At 45.8% G+C, this 18339-nt stretch overlaps 1 protein-coding gene across 1 annotated transcript; it reads left to right on the top strand.

The window, feature by feature from the left end:
• Positions 1 to 733: 733 nt before the first annotated feature.
• On the top strand, positions 734 to 17478 carry LOC119435305 (nucleolar protein 6; the record flags this gene model as incomplete). The annotated part of the gene is made up of 11 exons (XM_037702212.2): positions 734 to 852; positions 1533 to 1874; positions 5677 to 5793; positions 7271 to 7450; positions 7815 to 7983; positions 11287 to 11415; positions 12210 to 12376; positions 12732 to 12852; positions 14143 to 14303; positions 14842 to 14957; positions 17304 to 17478. Coding segments are annotated over exons 1-11 (1710 nt in total), but the record flags the coding sequence as incomplete, so codon positions are not given.
• Positions 17479 to 18339: the final 861 nt, after the last annotated feature.

Here is an 18339-nt window from a genome sequence, read left to right on the forward strand (position 1 = left end):
CACAGTACATATAATTTTTCATGTACATATCTCTTTCATGATTGGTTGTACTAGACATTATAAGTAAATGCATTTTGTGCATCGTTTGATTTCTTGTGTGTACTACGCACGATTGACACAGACAAGTTACGTTACATTTTTCTCTACAGCACTAACTAAACCTTATTTTCACATCGCAGTTATTTTTACACCAGCTTAATCCTGTCAGCACACAGTTTTGTGGGCAAAAAAAGCAAAAAAATTGCGCGTAGATATCGTCAAATAATTGCAACGAACGCGAAGAGCACGCGCAACGCAAGGGAAACTAACCGCCGTGCGCGAGTGGCTGGCTACGGTAAAGGAGGCGTGACGTGTAAACCAAAATACAACAGCGAAAAAGAAAAACTTCCACACACAGGGGGGTCGCAAACCTTATATACCAAGCATCGAAGCGCAAAAAAATAGTGCGTATTTTAAACATACACACGGCATATTAAATGTGATTGAATTAGGCAACTTGGGGCATGTTCCCGGCGCCATACATTTACGTCTTCGACCTTCGACGAGTTAACGGCTATTGGTTATAAAGATATGCAGATGGGACACCGATAAAAAAATACTCATCAAGGCAAAGCACTTGGAAGCGCGCCGCGAGTAACACTTTATGAACGCAAGCGTAGCTGAGTCTCAGCTCGTGTGACACAATATGGCGGCGCCAGCGGGGTTGTCTCCACCCTGGACGGCGGCGCTGGGCATCGAGGCACCCTAGGATGTGTTTTAGCGTGTTGTCGTGACCGATATGAACACGTGTTGACCACTTGCAGCAGTGATTTACAGGCAATGAAACGTCCGGCCAAGTCAGCAAAGTCACCGGTACTGCTCCAAAATGCTCGTTGGCGCGATATTCAGTGAAAATAATCATATGTGCAAGCGTGATTGCGGCTGCCGTTGTAACGCTATGGACGACATGTATGCCTGCAATTTTTCTTGTGTGTATGCGCGTCTGCGCACTTCCCCGCTTTACTGGATGCTTACGATTAAATTTCTGCACTGTGTCAAGTGTCGAGCAGTCAGAGTCCACTGGACATCGTTTGCAAGTCGTTATATCATTTCATGACAGTACTCGAGTACTAATTGCTATACTGAAGCGCTACGTTCCTTTCGGTGTGTAGAGTTAGGCGAAACCTGTCTAGTGGTCGTCAGGCTGTGTAATATCGACGATCGCCGCATGTCTTTGTCAGCCGGTAAGCTAAACTGGATAGGCTACATTTGTTTGGCCGACTTGGTAGCATTTCACGACGGTTGGCTTTTGCGTAGAAACTAGAGGACGGTGATTGTCTCGTTTTCGGTCTCCGTCCCCTAGTCTGCGCGCACAAGCCTCTTGGTCAAGACATCTTGCAACTGCGTTAAGCAGTGTCATGGTGGCCATATTAGTTTGCGACATCCTTTAACAGCTTTTATATATATATATATAAGATTGTTTCGCGGCACTGTGAGAATTGTGACAGCACCATGACATTCTGGCCTTGCTGTTATCATTTCAAATCTTTCAGGCGTCGCGGCAGGCCCAGATGGTACCGTCAAAATTGAGGAAACCTCCACCAAAACCACCTTCGCCTGATCCAGAGTCGGAGGATGACTTCGATGAAGAGGACGAGGACTACTCGGATGGTGACCAGGACATTTCCCAGTTTCTGGGCGACCTTGGCGATGACGATATCGAACAGGGGACAGAGCACGGGGGAGTTCAGAAACGTGCTGTCGACTCGGCGGCCAACTCGCAGGTTTCGAAGAAGCTCAAGAAGTCCGACCTGTACAAACCGCCAACTGCCGAGGAGCTCAACAACCTCAAGGAGGTCGAGACGCTGTTCCATTCAAACCTCTTTGGCTTGCAGGTGAGCTTATTGTCTGTCTCATAAGGGTTGCTTGGTGGGCAAGTCGGTACATAACTGTTGAGTTGACATGGGTGGCGAAAATGCCCCCCAAAGAACAGGGATCGCGCCTGAAGTCGGCGTGATAACACAGGTGCAAACAAAGTACAGACACGAAGAGCTTCCTCTCACGGATACATGCAAGTGTATATATATATATATATATATATATATATATATATATATATATAAAGGGAAGAAACGAGCGATAGCATCAGGGCCTCAGAGTAGAGCCACTTGAGGCATATGAGTCGGCCATGCACAAACTGAAACCCGGGACACCACAGTGGTGCCATGCAGAATAAACCTAATTCGTTCCGTGGGCTGGTTCATTCTCCAAGACGTTCGTTCTGCGGAATGTGTTTTCCCATTCTTTCATGAACCTGGTTATTCATGAAAAAATGCAAGTAATATCACAAGTTAAAAAAGAAATTTGTCCGTGTGTTTACCAGGGCATTCAATATCCAGAGATGAGTGTTGGAAGATAGAGGAAAGGGGACTGTTTACAGTAGTGTTTACACCCATTTGTACTTTTAAAGGCGCTTCTGAGTTGATTCTGAATTGGTTGGCATGCATTGGGTGCTCATTAAAGCTCCCTAAGTGGTCAAAATTAATCCGGAGCCCCTCATTATGACGTTGCCTCGTGATTAGATTTTTGTTTTGGCATGTAAAGCCCCAGAATATAATTTCCTTTTTTTCAGTCTGAATGGGTCTCTCTCAGCTAGATGAGGTGGACGACATCGTGTGAATAATTTTCTCCCTTCTCTGTCTTTGCCTGCTTAAAAAAAAAAAAAAAAATCCAGGAGGGAAGAACTTTGCCATTCATCTGTCTCTGCTTTTTCTTCAGCACACATGTGAACATGAGGCTAGAGAGAGGCTAGGCAAGAAAAACTGATGACCCACGAACATGAAGGTGCAGTACATGTGCAGGGGCATCTAGTACCCCAGTTTGACGGGCAACCTAATGTCACTTTGAGCGAGTTCGCTTTGCCATCAGTGTCATTTTCAGGCTGTCAGACGGAAAGGTTTAGTTAAACGTCCCGTGGGAGTGCACTTGCCAGTGAGTGCATTCGGTGCACTCACTTCGCTGCTCTGAAGTGTGTAGCCTCGGTAGCAGTGCTCCAAGGATGAATAAAAAGCACTCGATGCAATGCCGGCACTAATTCTAAGATCACTTTTTCATGATTTCAAATGTTGTAAGCATCCCCGTAACATTAGTGAAGTCAAAACAAGCTTGAAACATGCATTTTCGGTACCCATACGATCGCCCGACATGGAGTCTGCCATTTTGACTCTGGATTTTGGATATGTACCTTGCTTGTATTGGCTCGAAATGAGTAGTGGTATTAACGAGATTATAATATCTATTTCTATTGCAAATGTTTTTGTAAATAATCATTTTTTTTTTAATAAACCAGGAATCGTTTCTAAAACTCAAAGAGCTGAGAATCAAACCAAGCCCTATGTCTTCCTACATCATTGTTGTTATGAATCCCGAATGCCACTTTGTTTTGCCATCTAGCGCCATGGTGCCAAAGTTACACTCCTCGATGCAAAATACACTCTCTCAAAGTGACACTAAATTTGTCCGTCTGACTTTAGTATAATTCAATCTACAAGTTAAAGATCACAAGTGAGCCTGATTCATGCTACGAAATTTCACTCTGCAAAATGTAGCTCAGCGAGGCACCACTGAAGTTTAAGCAGAGGAGCGAGCAGAATGGTAGAAAAAGTCGCCAAAGAATGGAGACAGAAGTGCACGGCAAGACACTGGACTTGCAACTGATTTAGTCCCACGAAAATTTGACGCAGACTGGCAGTCGTGTGTGCTGTAGCGCAAACATGTGGCACTCAAATCCATCAAAGCGACAGACGGAGCAAAGTCATATAGCGGAATTCCTATCGGGCACCTTCTTTTTTTTGTTTTTTTGCTTTGAAGTTAAGTCTAGAACAAAACTACAGTAAAAAATATATACAAATAGAGTTGTTGACCAATTTTTTTCAGAGCCTGATTTCTCAAGCTTGCTTGTTTATTTAAACTCATCCACGATGCTGCCACCAACTCCACAAATACAATGTGTTGCAACTACCAAAATTTCGGCCGCCATTATTAAATTAATATTATAAGTAAATTTCATGAATATTTCCTTTTGTCTGTGGTGGGTATCATTCTATCTGTGACTGCTGTGTCCTTACAGAACAAATGAGGTGACCATTGAACAATAAACAGTACCTTAATGCCAAGCATATTTTATTGCGATAGCAATTATATGGACACGTCAGGCGGATTTACGGTGTCGCCGTGATGTTCCGTGTAAAGCCCAAGGGCGAGAACATCATGGCCGCACGCCGTATGCTGTACGTGCGAGGGTGAGCTGACGGTGGTACCTCAATTGGCACATGCAAGGGAGGAAGTGCGCCGTCTTCCATCGAGCACAATGGTCAACTTCGGTGGTGGCTGTGAGTGGCGTGGCCGAGCGCGTTTCTGCAGGCCTTATCTTGAAAGTGATCGGTAATGGGGACAGAGTGTGCTGAATGCCGATAGCTTATTGCGTGCTGTGTTCTCGCCGCTTAGTTCGAGTTGAAGCAAGAGGCAGTAGGAAGGTCAATTTGCTTGCAGATGCTGCTGCGCGTCCTCACGACAGCGTTATTGACAGCAAGTTTCTGCGGTCATTGAGTGAGATGCGTTCATGTTTGCTTGTGCGCGGGTGACTCCATGCTTGTTAATTTAGTTAGTAAGTGAGTGTTTACAAGTTTATAGGGCCGATAAAACTGCTATCGTTACTTCGTATAGCTGTCTAATGCAATCAATGCTTTGCCTTTCGGGCGAAACTGCAACTTTTCTTTGTACACTGAATTGATACCTCAAATTCTGATTTTAGTGGCGGAATAAAAGCCCTTAGTAGTGTTTATCATACGCTGAAGGGAAGTTCCAGTTGTGGATAACTGAGCAAACCAAATTATAATTAAATACTTATTGCACTGGTTAATTTTTAACTCAAATACCATTTTATTTTTTTATTTTTTTTTTGTACATATGTGCCAGTAGCGCACCCAGGATCTCTGCCAGGGGGGGGTTGACAGTTTGCCAATACCATCTAAACAGCGCTAATTTCAATTTCTTTGCGGGAAATTGTCAACAAATTCGCTTTTTACGAGTGTGCAGACGATTGCGCGTCTTACATCTTAGTTGCAGTACTCAAATGTGTAAGGAAAGAAAAGGGGTTAAACAAAAGAGGGGGGGTTAAGTCGGCCTCAGGGGGGGGGTTACAACCCCCGAATCCCCCCCCGTCGGTGCGCCACTGATATGTGCGCTGATGGCCAGAAATAAAGATGAAAGTTAAAAAAAATATATATTGATCTGGAATGTTGTTTGTGGTTTCTTGGGTTAAGTAGTAAAAGAATTATTACTATTTCTTGCCAAATTTTAGTATTTCTTTTTTGGCCTTCCACTGTAGCATCTTTCAAATTTTAACATTGGCACGTCGAATTAATGTTTGGTGTATTTGCTGCTTGGCATTCTCTGCACTCGCACTGTAGGCATAATTTGAAGATCTAATTATAAGGTTTATGTAGACACTTTTCATAAGTTTCTAAACACACCTTATAATTAGATTTTCAAATTATGCGACAGAAACAAAAAAAAACAAAAGCTTTCTGCATTAATAATTCTTTCTTTCTGTCACTGAAATTGACCTATAGGACCCCAAATGGAACTCCTTTGCAAATAAACATATTGACTGATTAATTGTGGACCGTCTCGCAGTTATCAGACATGCTGAAGGAGATTGCCCCGAAGGAGAAGCACAATCATCACTTTGATGCCTGGCTCGGCCTCTTCCGGAAGACGCTTACGACTATTCCATCCTGGGACAGCATTCAAGTAAGTTGCCCTATTGCTGTTGCAGATAGCACAGCTTGTGTGAATCCATGTCGTCCGATTCATAGAGTTTCCTACAAATGTTAGTAAGTTAGTTAAGTGCTAGTTACTGTGGGTGGAACTTTAACACAAGTGTGGCTAACAGCTAACATGCGAATGAGCTAACATGGGAATGATGGTTAGTGTTTGAATTTGCCTAAAGCTTTGTCCCTTTGGCTTTAAACGACTTTGTGGATTGATCTTCTTCAATCAAATATAGACTCCAAATCCAACCCCTCGGCGATGGCTCCCTTCAAGTAACAGGAGCGGATCTCGAAGGGTTTGCTTTTTCTAACTGCAAGAGCCAGAAGCAGTAGGTGGTGTCCGAAACCCGATGAGGTGCTTCCAGCTCCCTCAATTGCTTCCGCCGCATGCAACCTCCAAAAGCATAGCCTTAGAGATCTGAATCTATTATACAGAGGGCGTCACCACTAAGGCGTGGATTTGCACACCACCTATTGCAGAGCTGGAACCCTGGAAGTTCCAGGGTTCCTCATAATGCCACAAGAACGTCTGGCCATAAAAGCGTAAAGGGTAGATAAGTCTGTGTACTACACATCAGTGATACCCACGGGGGCTGAAAGATCCCAGTGTCGGGAGTTCTCTCTAGAAGCTTTTGGAAGAAACTCATGCGATCTGAAGTGCCCCGAGATCTTGCCTGCCCTCTGTTGAGTCCTTGCCTTGTTGAAGCAAAATGCTTACCATCCCCGATGGACGCGTCCAAACTACATGCGTACAAGAGATGGCCTTTCGGTGAAATTTCGCAACAAGGAAGGTCTTGGTGTGTGCGCTGTTTTTTTTTTTTTCTTAACGAATTGGTATTTTTGAAGAAAGAGGTCTTACGGGTGCAATTTAAGTTCATGGGTCATCCTGACATAATGTATAATTGTGATTTCTTTCAGTGTAACAGCAGTTAAAGGCTCGAAACTGTGTTTACTGTGGCCGTCCATTCTTTCTGGTTGGCCACTGCCAACAGCCATTGCCTTTGTCATCATCAGGTCACTGTCAGCCATCGTTTACACTCCCACAGAAAGCAGAGTTGTGTGCTTGTTTTCCATTCGCTGAGTGTGGTCATGGGGTTCAAGAAGCAACCACGCAGCGCGAAAAGGCTGTTACTAAGGCAAAGATAAACAAAGTTGGTGATGGCAGCAAAACTGTGTCACTGCAGTTTGGCCTCCTTCTTTGCTGACCGATGCCCTTGCTAACTGTTTCCAAAATTAGTCTCGTCTTGTTTTTCTTTCTTTCGGTGCAAAACTCGTGTGATAAACATTATTTTGTCTTGCTGATTGTTGGAAATAACAGAATCAAATTCAGCCGCTTTTGAGGGTTCATTACAGTGTCTTAAAGTGGCGCACACTGTTGCCTTGTACGCAAGTTGTTTGCGTATTTGTCGCTTGCACTGTCTAACGCGTCACCCTTCTTTCTGTGCGTGTTGCCTCAGGACAAACCCGAGACCGTGCTAAAGAAAGTGCCACTGCCGCTTCCAAGTGGACTGCCACGTGACCCAAAGTGCCGCTTCCGTTTCGTGCCTCCCAAGACTGTTCAGGTGGTGGGGAGCCACGCCTTCGGCGGGGCCGTTGGTCCTGATGCTGTCGTGGACTTAGCCTTAGAAATGCCTCTGGTAAGTAGCTGATGAAGCTGAGCCCAGAGTTGCCGACGCAGAATGAAGAGCAGGGATAAAAAAAAAACAATTTTTACAGCAATAGCTGGTCTGGGCTGTCTGCCTTTGGCCGTCACAGGAATTCTAAAGTGCTTTGCGAGCTTATACAAAAATGCATACCTGCCAACTCGTTTCCGTTTCTGCATTCTTAAAATTGCCTTATATTATATTTGGGTGTGTACTATATTCACTCTTCAGGTTTTTATTGCAATAAAAATCAAGGAAACAAAGTGATTTTTCCATTACCACGTGTTTAGATTGGAGCTCTTGATGTCAAGCTTCCTCTTGTTGGGGCCTTGTGGCCGCTCTCTTTCTGAATTGCCAGGAGTGCTTCGAAAAGACAGACTTCTTGAACCAGCGCTACCACGTGAAGCGGGCGCTCTACCTCGCCGTCATAGCGTCTCGTCTTAGGAAGTCGGAACTCGTTGAAGAGATGGCGTTCAGCACTCATCGCGGAGATGTTGCGGCCCCCACATTGCTGCTGCGGCCATCAGGTAAGCTAATGTCAGTGCGGTGGTGTGTTGGGACTTAATTTTTATCACAAACGATTAAGACTTCGTTAACAATTTTCCAATTCGTCATGCCTGTGTAACCAATACAGCAAAACCTCGTCCTCCGGTCCCGGCAGGTGTATGCATTATTTAGTGCAATCATCAAACTCTCGTTAATTGGGACGTATTTGGCTGCACACCGGTAAACTTGGACAACTCTTGGAGTTCAGCGAGCGTGGAGCGCCATGAATGTGCGACACGAAAGAGCAAAAGTGGCACTAGCGTCCAATCAAAATGAAGCGGCAGAGTTCGCATCACCATAATCATATGCGGAAATCATACGCGAACGACAAGAACCGCAGAATGCTTAGTACCTTTATAGCCCTTATTCTTGCATTTACCGCCGTGCATGACACCGCATTGGCCATGTGCCGTCATAACTGCGTAGTCTCCATCCGTAATAGCCGCAATAATTACCATGGTTACTGCGCAGCGGTTACGGCAAGCAGTAGTTTTAACTCAGTGCAACATATGGCTGCGCATGCAATGTCAGAAACACGACGGAAGCTGTCTAGGATGAAGACCGCTCAATGTATCGCGATGGGCGGATGATCTCTTGGCAACCAATTGGCAAAAAAATTAATCGGGGTGTGCACGCAATGCGGTATTGAAAACCATGTCTCAAATGAACACCATGTCTCAAATGAACACATTCACCCTGACTGCGCTGCGAAGGAAGCAGTGAGGCCTTCGCCGCTACAAGCGCTGATTGGTCACGAGATGACGACAATCGCAGCTGCCACATTGCTTTTGTACAAAATAGAAGCAGGATTTGCTCATTTATTCAGTACATAAAAGTGTGTTGAAGTAGTGAGCATTTGTTTATTGCTTTCTTGTTACCCTCAGTGATTCGACATTCGGTTAATTCAGACATTTCTGCGGTCCCCTGAAATCCAAATTAACCAGGTTTTACTTTAACAGTTACAGTAAAAGCTCGATGATACGATCACGGCTAATACGAATTTCCGGATGATACGAATTTTTCTGTGGTCCCGGCCGAGCCCCAATACTTTGCAACGTGCTAGAGAACGGTTGTTATGAATCGATTTCCGGCCTGCGTCGGTTGATACGAATAAACGCCGCCCCCACCGACGGCCGCGAAAGAGAACAGCGCGCAGTCACGCGCTTTCTCCCGTTCTCTTTTGGTGCCGAGGCGCGGACGCGGCGCCGGACAGCGCCGATTCCGCGACTGGGCACGAAGAGTTTGAAGCGGTGGCGCTTTTGTACTTTTCCTCCTTTTCAGCGGCCGCCCATCGGACGGAGTGGCTGCTGTGCTTCGGGCCGCGTTCTGTGTGTTTGCGCCATTTTACCTAGTCGCAGCGAGCTCTGTCTACTGAGATAGGATTGTCTACCGAGATAGAAGGACATTAGAGACTTTTTCTTCAAGAAATAAATGCTTTTTACGTACATGTGCCTGAGTGAGTTCACCTCTGACTCTTTAATTTAGCTACAGTCGAATCTCGTTAATTCGAACACGCTTATTTCGAACATACCGCGCACCGACAATGCTCTTAGCAGCGCGCCAAATCACGCGGCGGCGCCTCCGACCGGCATTGCTCCGACACCGCCGTAGAGCAAAAGCTCAGGAGAGACCCCTCAATGCCGCGCGCGAAGGAACGGGGGGAAAAAAAAAAAGAACCCGCGGCGGAAATTTCACCCTCTCTCAAATTGCAAGGTCGCCGTTTTTGCATCGCGCCGGAACAAGCGTGTACGTGCCGACTAGTGTGTTCTAGACAACCGTATTCTAGCACACACTAGTGCCGACGTCTCAGCCACGTGGATAAAATGGCAGTGAACCCTTCTCCTCTATGCTTCCTCTATTTTCTAGTCGCATGTTGACCTTGCACGCTGCGGCAGCAGCGCAGAGGGAAGCAGCGGCGGAGGCGAAGTTGGGCCAACGAAACTGCCCACGCCCGCACACGCTCGCTTCCCGATAACGGCAGAAAACGAAACTTCAGGGAGCGGCTAAAATAAGCTGGCGCCAGCACGGCGGCGGGCGCGTACGGAGATGTGCGCACGGAGTCGAAGGTGAGAAAGCTACGAGGGAGTTGAGAGGGAGGGAGGGAGGGCGAGGAGAGCCACAGAAGCGGCGGAGTTGACGCGGCCAAATCCGCTTCCTTGCCGCCCTCCTCCCTCACTTTCGACGGTCTCCGCGCGCACCCGTGTGCCGGTGCCGCCCACTCCCTGAAGCTTCGTTTTCTGCGTTATCGGGAAGCGACCGTTAGCCGGCCTGGGCAGTTTCGTGGCCCGCGCTTGCTCGCCGTGATATTTCACGACTCGCACCGTTCGTGCATCGTGCTATGGTGCACGAATACTTCAAAAATACGTCCTTTTAATTCGAACAAATTTTCGGGCCCCTTCGAGTTCGAATTATCGAGATTCGACTGTAGTTTTAATTGTTTCGATGATACGAATTTCGGCTAATACGAATATTTTTCGTGACCCCGTGAGATTCGTATCATCGAGCTTTCACTGTATATTTTCCACCTATGTACTCTCCTTGACCGGACAGAGGCGAACAAGTTGTTAATTTTCTTTGACTTGGAACCATTTGGGCATTATAGGGTTATTGCTCATGAAAGAAACATAGTAGGTTACATTTCTGGAATATAGTCAGAGCCTTTTAAGACAATATTCAAGTGCCAAGAACATCCTTTGTTATTACTGGGTTACAGGGAAAAAAAGGCAGAGGGTAGAAACGTTCGTAGATTTTATTTATTTTATTTAGTCGAGCGAACTTATAGCACTACCAGTTTTATCAATACCCGGATGTGGCAATGAGCAGCTGCTGCACCCTCAACTTTTTTGTGTTTCTATGGTAAAATAAACCGCTTACAACGATGTTCCCATGCCTCATTATGGGCTGTAACAAATAAATCTGGCTACTGGGTGTCTGCGCCGAAAAGGAAAGGAACGCGAAATCCAGGAAAAGAAAAACAATGCGAGCGGCTTTGCCACACCTGAATTTTTGCCACACAGCCCGCATGGCACGCCTTCCTTGCCCCTCTCCCGTCTTCCGCCCACCTCTCCGACGTCGGTGAGAGGGCGCTGCCTCTGTGTGTCTGTTTCTTTCTACGTCCTCGTTCAGTTGCGCTTACACATTCTATCATGTTAAAATCAGTATCGTTATAAGTGGGTTCAACTGTACCAGAGACATCAGTTTCATCAGTTCCTTTTCTTGTTTGCGAGCCATCTGTGCCGCAATGCGTTGTTGGACCCATGTTCTCTTCTTGAAACCTCCCACAGGCGAGGCTGGGAAGCACTTTCGGGTCCGCCTGCTGCCTTACCCATGTGCGGAGCAGTTCAAGGAATCTCGGTTCGTGCCAGCACGCAGCAACCTGCGGGCGTCGTGGTTCTTCAAGGACAACTCCACTGGTGCGTGAATGCTGGTGCTGGTGCTTCTGTTCTGATCTTCAAGCTAGGCATATGTACAGTACAGTACATTCTAAAAAAAAAACACACAAAAAAAACACCGAGTTAGTACTTCCCTGCAGATTGCATCCAAGATATGATGTGAAGGCCTGCAGGCTACTTTTGTACCCATAGATGCATTGCCTGACACTTCACATTAGACCCTTTTTTGCCCAATAAAAATGAACTCATCTTTGAATTGACTTGTCTAGCACAAGAAAGAACACGGGCGACGGAGAAGCACACACGGACAGCACTGACCCTTAACTGAATATTTATTGAAGACGACGTAAATGCGAACGTAAATACACATGCGCAACAGTAACAGAGATAACAACAAAAAGAGAAAACACATAAGGCAACACATTATGTTTGCCGCTTGTGCATGTTTTTGAAAAATTCGATCTCCATATCGCTTAAACAGCGGCTCTCACTGGGGCTTCGTGCAGTGTGCTACTAGGCTTGAAAAATCAGTCATTATTTTCGAATTTTCTCTGGTGCTCCCGTAATACTGAGTGTGGATACTGCCTGAAAATTCATTCCTGCCTATGTGGTGAAACTTTCCTTACACCTTGTGTCTCTACTATTTTGCTGGCACATTACATCTGCCAGTGAGAGAGGCAGTACAATGTCTTTAGGTCTAACAAGATATGTTCTGTATATTGTTAATTCAAATGGTTCATACCCTTTTTTTTTTTTTTTTTTGCCTGGTAGCTTGTCTGGCAAGTGACTTGTCTCCCCTCGTTCCACATTGACAGGCACGTCTGACGAGCTGCCATCACCGCAGTACAATGCCTCTGTGTTGGCCGACATGCGCATGGTGGCCAATGCGAGATTCCTCGCCGAGAAGTTAGCACAGGCCCCTGCCCTGGTAGACGCCACTCGCCTGCTGAAGGTGTGGCTAAGGAAACGTCATCTTGACCAGGTGAGATAGTTCGCTCGTTGGCTACTGTATTTATTCGCGCAAGAGCCCCCCTCCCAAGAGCCCCCCCCCCTAGACTGCTTTGAAATTTTGTTCAATAAAGGCAGATAAAATGAAGATCAGACAAATCTGGGTACTCACTGTTGTTCCAATGGAATCCGAATGATCGCAGGGCCAGATTTCCCGCTACAATTGTTTTTTGTGGGAAACTGTGCCTTTTTTTTCTTGTGCCCATTGCTCAGCCAGAGTGACGCTTGCTGCGACGAAATGCACTCACTCATAAAGGGTCACTAAGTTTGTCCATGTGCCTGGAGTATTCCCTCAACTCATCCGAAATGATGCGTGTCCTTTCCTCCAGGGTCCTGGAGCCTTCTCAGGTTTTGAGATGACCCTGTACCTGGTTCACCTGTTGATGAAACGCCAGCTGAGCCCGATGATGAGCTCGTACCAGGCTGCGCGGTTCGTCCTGCTGACCCTTTGTAAGCTATTTTTCCCTCTTTTTTTTTTTTTTCAAGAGTGCTAGCATGTTTGCTGTTAAGAGCTTAGTGGCTGTACCTTTGCAAATCAAGTGCACATGTTGTGTTTGCTCAGTGCATATGTACAGTCAGCTACATAAGTTTACGGAGGACGGGATTTGCAATAATGCTACATTTCTGTTGAGCCTAGGCACGTACTAGCTGCGTGTTCAGAGTTTCAGTCTGTGGTAGTTCTTGCGACCTATACAGTCTTCCATTAATTAAAGACCAATTGCAATGAAATTTCACTTTTTGCACTGCCCAAAATTCCGTTTCAGTTGGTGTTTAAATTAGAAGCGCCAGGCTTTAATAGAGCAGACATTCTCATTTGCCGTGGAACCCATTTTTCATAAACAATCTTTATGGCCAACTGTACCTTTGCTTGCATTTGCTGTGACTGCACATTGCCATCAGTCTAGATTGGGCGCTATTACAGCAAGCACACAAGCATTTTTCTAAGCTTAACTATTTTTTTTTTAAATAGTTAAGCTTAGAGAAATGCTTGTCTGCTTGCTGTAATAGCGCCCAATCTAGACTGATGGCAATGTGCAGTCACAGCAAATGCGAACAAAGGTACAATTGGCCATAAAGATTGTTTATGAAAAATGGGTTCCACGGCAAATGAGAATGTCTGCATTTTTCTAAGCTTAACTATTAATTTACTAATTTCTACTGTTGGGTCAGATGGGGGGGGGAGGGTGCAGAAGGGTGCATCCTTTCGGATAAGCAGCCATTTATTGACCGTGGAATGTTTCATCTGCATTTGCTGTCACAGCAGTGACAAGATTGTACTACTTTAAGATCTCTGCTGTTTATTCTCACCAGTGCTGTGACTGTCCAACAAGCCCTTCTTATTGCATGAAATTTTAGTAAGGCACCTTCTTTCATTGGGCCTCTGTGTTGGCTGCATACGTGAAATTTTAGCTCATTTGTATATAGCCACGTTAGTACGTATGGCTATAACAACTATATTAACTTTAATCTAAAGGAATCACAATTTTCAGTCCGACACCTTCACTGAGAATGCGTCTTCGTTGTCGTCGACACCCAGCTCACTTCGTTGTCCTCAGCTTCCACAGAAGCGGCAAACCCACAACACAGTCAACGGTTATGCACATGGCAATATTTATGTTTACCGGTCTTGATTGAAAGTTTTGGTCTCTCAGTAGGCTCGTGGTGACGGCCAGCGAAGCTTGGCACTCGCAAAACATTGATCTGGCTTATCGTTGCCATATCTGTCTCCTTACGTCACAGCCCGTTCAGACCTCACCACAGAGGACATCACGCTGTGTACTGAGCCAGTCGCCAATCAGCCCTCCCTGGAGGACTTCCGTGCGAACTATCCCCTGGTTCTCGTCGACGCTGGTGGCTTCCTCAACGTCTGTGCATCAGTGAGCACAGAAGCTTACCTCAGGGTAAGTAGCTTGCGTAGCTATCAGCGAACGGAATAGATACGAATGGAATTGCACTGAAGGAGACAACTGGCTGTGGAATGTCAGTCAACAAATCCACAACAGTTGGAGCCCAAGCTTGCGAGATGATGACGACCTTTTACAGCGAAGCTGTATATGGCTCAAATCCGGGGTTTCGTGACATGTGTGTACAGAAAACTATCATTATCAGCAATGGCTCGAGCGTCGTCGTCTTCTTCAACAGCTGGCTCGTTGGCGCCAGCACGCTGGTGCCACTGCTTGCGCGTTCGTCGTCGTCTTTTTCCACAGCTGGCTCCGTTGCCGCTCGTCATTCCAGCGTAGAATTTCAATTCTGTTGTTGTAATGGGGAGGCCGTGGCAAGGCGGGGTTTCAGCTGTTGTGTCCTTGATATGCAGCTACTGAAAGTTGCGCAGATTTAAACATTCCTTTTAACCGTCTTAGCGTGTATTTTGGCATATTTGTTTACCAAAGAGGGCCCTAAAATTGGAAGCCTAAGTTGCTTGTGTTGGTCTGTTTGCAGGTCAAGCACGAAGCCCGTCTGGCAATCACTTTCCTCGACTCGTGTTCTGCAGACAGCTTTGAAGTGCTCTTCGTGACTCCGCTGCCCTTCGAGCGCACATTTGACTGCTTCGTGCTGTAAGTTGCCACTCTTGTGTTCCAGCCACGTATTGCCTGCACAGTGGTATTATACTTCCTAACATGCAATGCTTCGGTGAGTATAATGCAAGAGGGGACTTTTTACCACTCTGCAAATTGAGAATTGACACTAAGAAACAGTAAGACAGCGGTGGGGCTTAGAGAGCAAATAGCGGTAGCCAATATTTTTTTTGTTGATATTAAGTGGGGCAAAATGGAGTGGAGCAGGCCATGTTATGCATAGAGCAGATAACGTGCCGTCTATAGAGTTACAAGGTTGGTGCCGAGGGAAGAGAAATGCAGTCAATGACAGCAGTTGTGAGGAAATCGGTGCAGTGATGGAAACGGTGTTGGTGATAAAAATGGAAAATTTGTAGGCGTATGAGGAAGTCGGCCGGCGTGAAGCAGGGATAACTGGAGATCACTGGGAGGAGCTGTTGTCCTGGTAATGGACACAAATTAGGCTGATGACGATCATAATTAACAAACTACCATTGTTGATAGTGCTGTATCTGTGGGCTTAGAGGTGTGCTAATATTCGAAACTTTCAAATAACAAATCGAATAGTGTCGTATTTGTTTCAGTCTGCGTATCGGATAGTCACTATTGAAAAACAAATATTTTTCGAATACTTTACAAATATTTCGTATCGCACACTTTGTGCAATCATGTATTATATTGGAACAAGAATGTCATAAATATCCCAGCGGGGACGTAGTATAGACATAAAACAAGAGAGGTTACGTAGTGGAGCAGGTTGTGTCATTCAGGGAGCACGACTGTTCGGGCTAAACCGCAATCATTTGCAATCAGCAATGAGTACTTAGTATGCTAATAAATGGCTTACTCGCCTCTTCTACTCAATTTGTGTTTTTAATAAACAACATTTTATAGCGTGCAATGTATGACATCAACTTGGTAACGTGAATACAGTAAAACCTCGTTAATTCGGATTTCACGGGACCGAAAGAAATTTCCAAATTAACCGAATGTCGAATTATTGAGGGTATCCAGAAAACAATAAGCAAATGCTTGATACGTCAACACACTTTTATTTAGTGAATAAATGAGCAAATCATGTTGCTATTTTGCACAAAAGCAGAGTGGAAGCTGAAATTCTCGTCATCTCGCGACTCATTGGTTCTTGCAGCGGCAATTGAGGCCTCACGACTTGCTTCGCAGGACATCCACGGCGCGCACCTTCATTTGCGACACGCTTTGCACTACCCCGTGCGCATCCAGATTATGTTTTCACCAGTGAGCTGATCGCCAACAGATAGTCCGTCCATCACGATGTAGACTGTGCTCTTCATCCTCAACAGCTTTGCACCGAGCAAAAATGAAACAACCGCTGCGGAGAAAACCGCGGTCGCAATCGACACGATTATCAACGGCGACTTGACAGTGCTGAAGGCGCACGGCCGACGCACGCTCCGAGTCTGATCGAAACTACCGTTCGCTGCATCAACTGCGGTCGCTATCGATGCGATCATGGATGGCGACTACGCAGTTTTTTAGGCATGCGGCTGACACGCGTACCGAGTCAAAACAAAACTACTGATTGCCGCAACTGTTGCGGAAGAAACCGCTGCTGCTATCGACGCGATCATGGGATAGCGACTAGACAATTATGAAACCCTGCGGGCAACACGATGTAAACGCATGAATAAAGGCTTTAAGGGCACAAATAAGGCACAAAGCGTTCCAGCATTGCTGTCATTAACGTACGATTTACGCTACGACTATGGCGATGCGGACTCCGCCACTTTGTTTCGGTTGGACGCTAGTGTCGTTTTTGCTCTCTTACGTCGCGCATTTCCGGTGCTTCTCACTCACCGAGCTCCGAAAGTTGTCCGAATTAACCGATTTGCTGCCAAATACGTCCGAATTAACGAAAGTTTGATTGCATTGAAGAATGCATACGCCACCCGGGACCAGAGAACGAGTCCGAATTATCCGATTTTCCGAATTAACGAGGGTCGAAATAACGAGGTTTTACTGTACATTGGAATGTCGTTATGTATGATAAAAACATCTGTTAATTTAAAAAAAAACTGTTTGAAAAGTATTAGATTTGATTCGATTTGCTCTTGGCAATATTAGATTTTTATTCGATTCATTCTCAAAATTTGGTATGCGCGCACCCCTACCGTTGATCACAGTGCAATGGGCAGTCCGTTCCTGCGATTTGCTCCTACACAGGACTGACCTGCGCACGCACCAGGACTGGTGCAAGCGCGCGTCGTGGTGACAGATCACCCATCACATCATGCTCAACGTTTTAAAAGGACTGAGATGTTCTGCACACTCACTTTTCGCTTTTTCTTTTTGTCTGACTATTAACAGGCTTAATGAGGAGGACTTGGAGTCTGCGGTTGAGGCACAGTCGCTCCGCAAGGAGCTGGCAGATTTCAGTGGCTCCAAATCAAGGCCAGTTGCCAAGGCTGTATGCCAGCTTCTTCGCAGGGGCTTCGGCACCCGAGCTGACCTGGTGTCAACTCGCATACCTACTCCGTCAGAGGTTAGTGAGCAGTTTTTATTTTGTTTTCTTATTCATTTGGTGCATTTCTGTACATTTGGAGCCTCTGCATTAATGCAGTCTATGAGACCGGTGCTTAAGCAGTTGAGATTTTTTGTATCTTACTTATTAGAATTCAGTTGAACTCGCTACATTGTGCTTATTGGTGGAACACCATAACAGCTGGCTGAGTTGCCATGTTAAGTAACAGTTATAATGTACCAGCCATTATGAGCAGATTTTTTAAAGTCTCTCAGAACATATTTTTTTCACTGTAATTGCCAAAAATTGAATTGCAAGAAAATTGAATTCACTGTCTTGCAGCAGCTTCCACTGCTTCGAGCTGCAGATTGGTTAACAGTTAATTAGAGGCAGTGCTTAAAACTGCGCATGAAGCAGGTGGCAAACATAAAACAAGCGCTGCATAAAGCAGACAGCAAACACAACCGATGACAGAAAGAAGATGAGAGAAATTGATGCTCCCGCTGCTTCCCCCCTGTGCCTACTCTTAATTGGAGTTATAGGGATACGGACACAAAATCAGAAAATTTTATGGAAATGCTGAAAATGAATCCTCAGTGTGAGGCTACACTGAAAAGAAGTAGTCACTTAGCTCATTTTCGAGCCTATGGCTTTATTTTTGGCGTTTTTGTGAGTGCGCGCCTCGCCGCCCGACCCACGGGAGTTGGAAGGCATGTCATGTCACATCACCCTTGTCGGATAGCCAGCCGGGCGGCCGCGGTCATTTGAAGCGTGCCGACGCCGCCATCGCAAGCATGGTTTCGAGTTCTGGTGCCTCTACCAGCAATAAGTACACGTTTTAAGACGAGGACCATTCCAACTTGGCAAGAAATATTACTGCTT

The sequence above is a fragment of the Dermacentor silvarum genome, unplaced genomic scaffold (genome assembly GCF_013339745.2).
Source record: "Dermacentor silvarum isolate Dsil-2018 unplaced genomic scaffold, BIME_Dsil_1.4 Seq6068, whole genome shotgun sequence".
NCBI lineage: Eukaryota > Metazoa > Arthropoda > Arachnida > Ixodida > Ixodidae > Dermacentor > Dermacentor silvarum.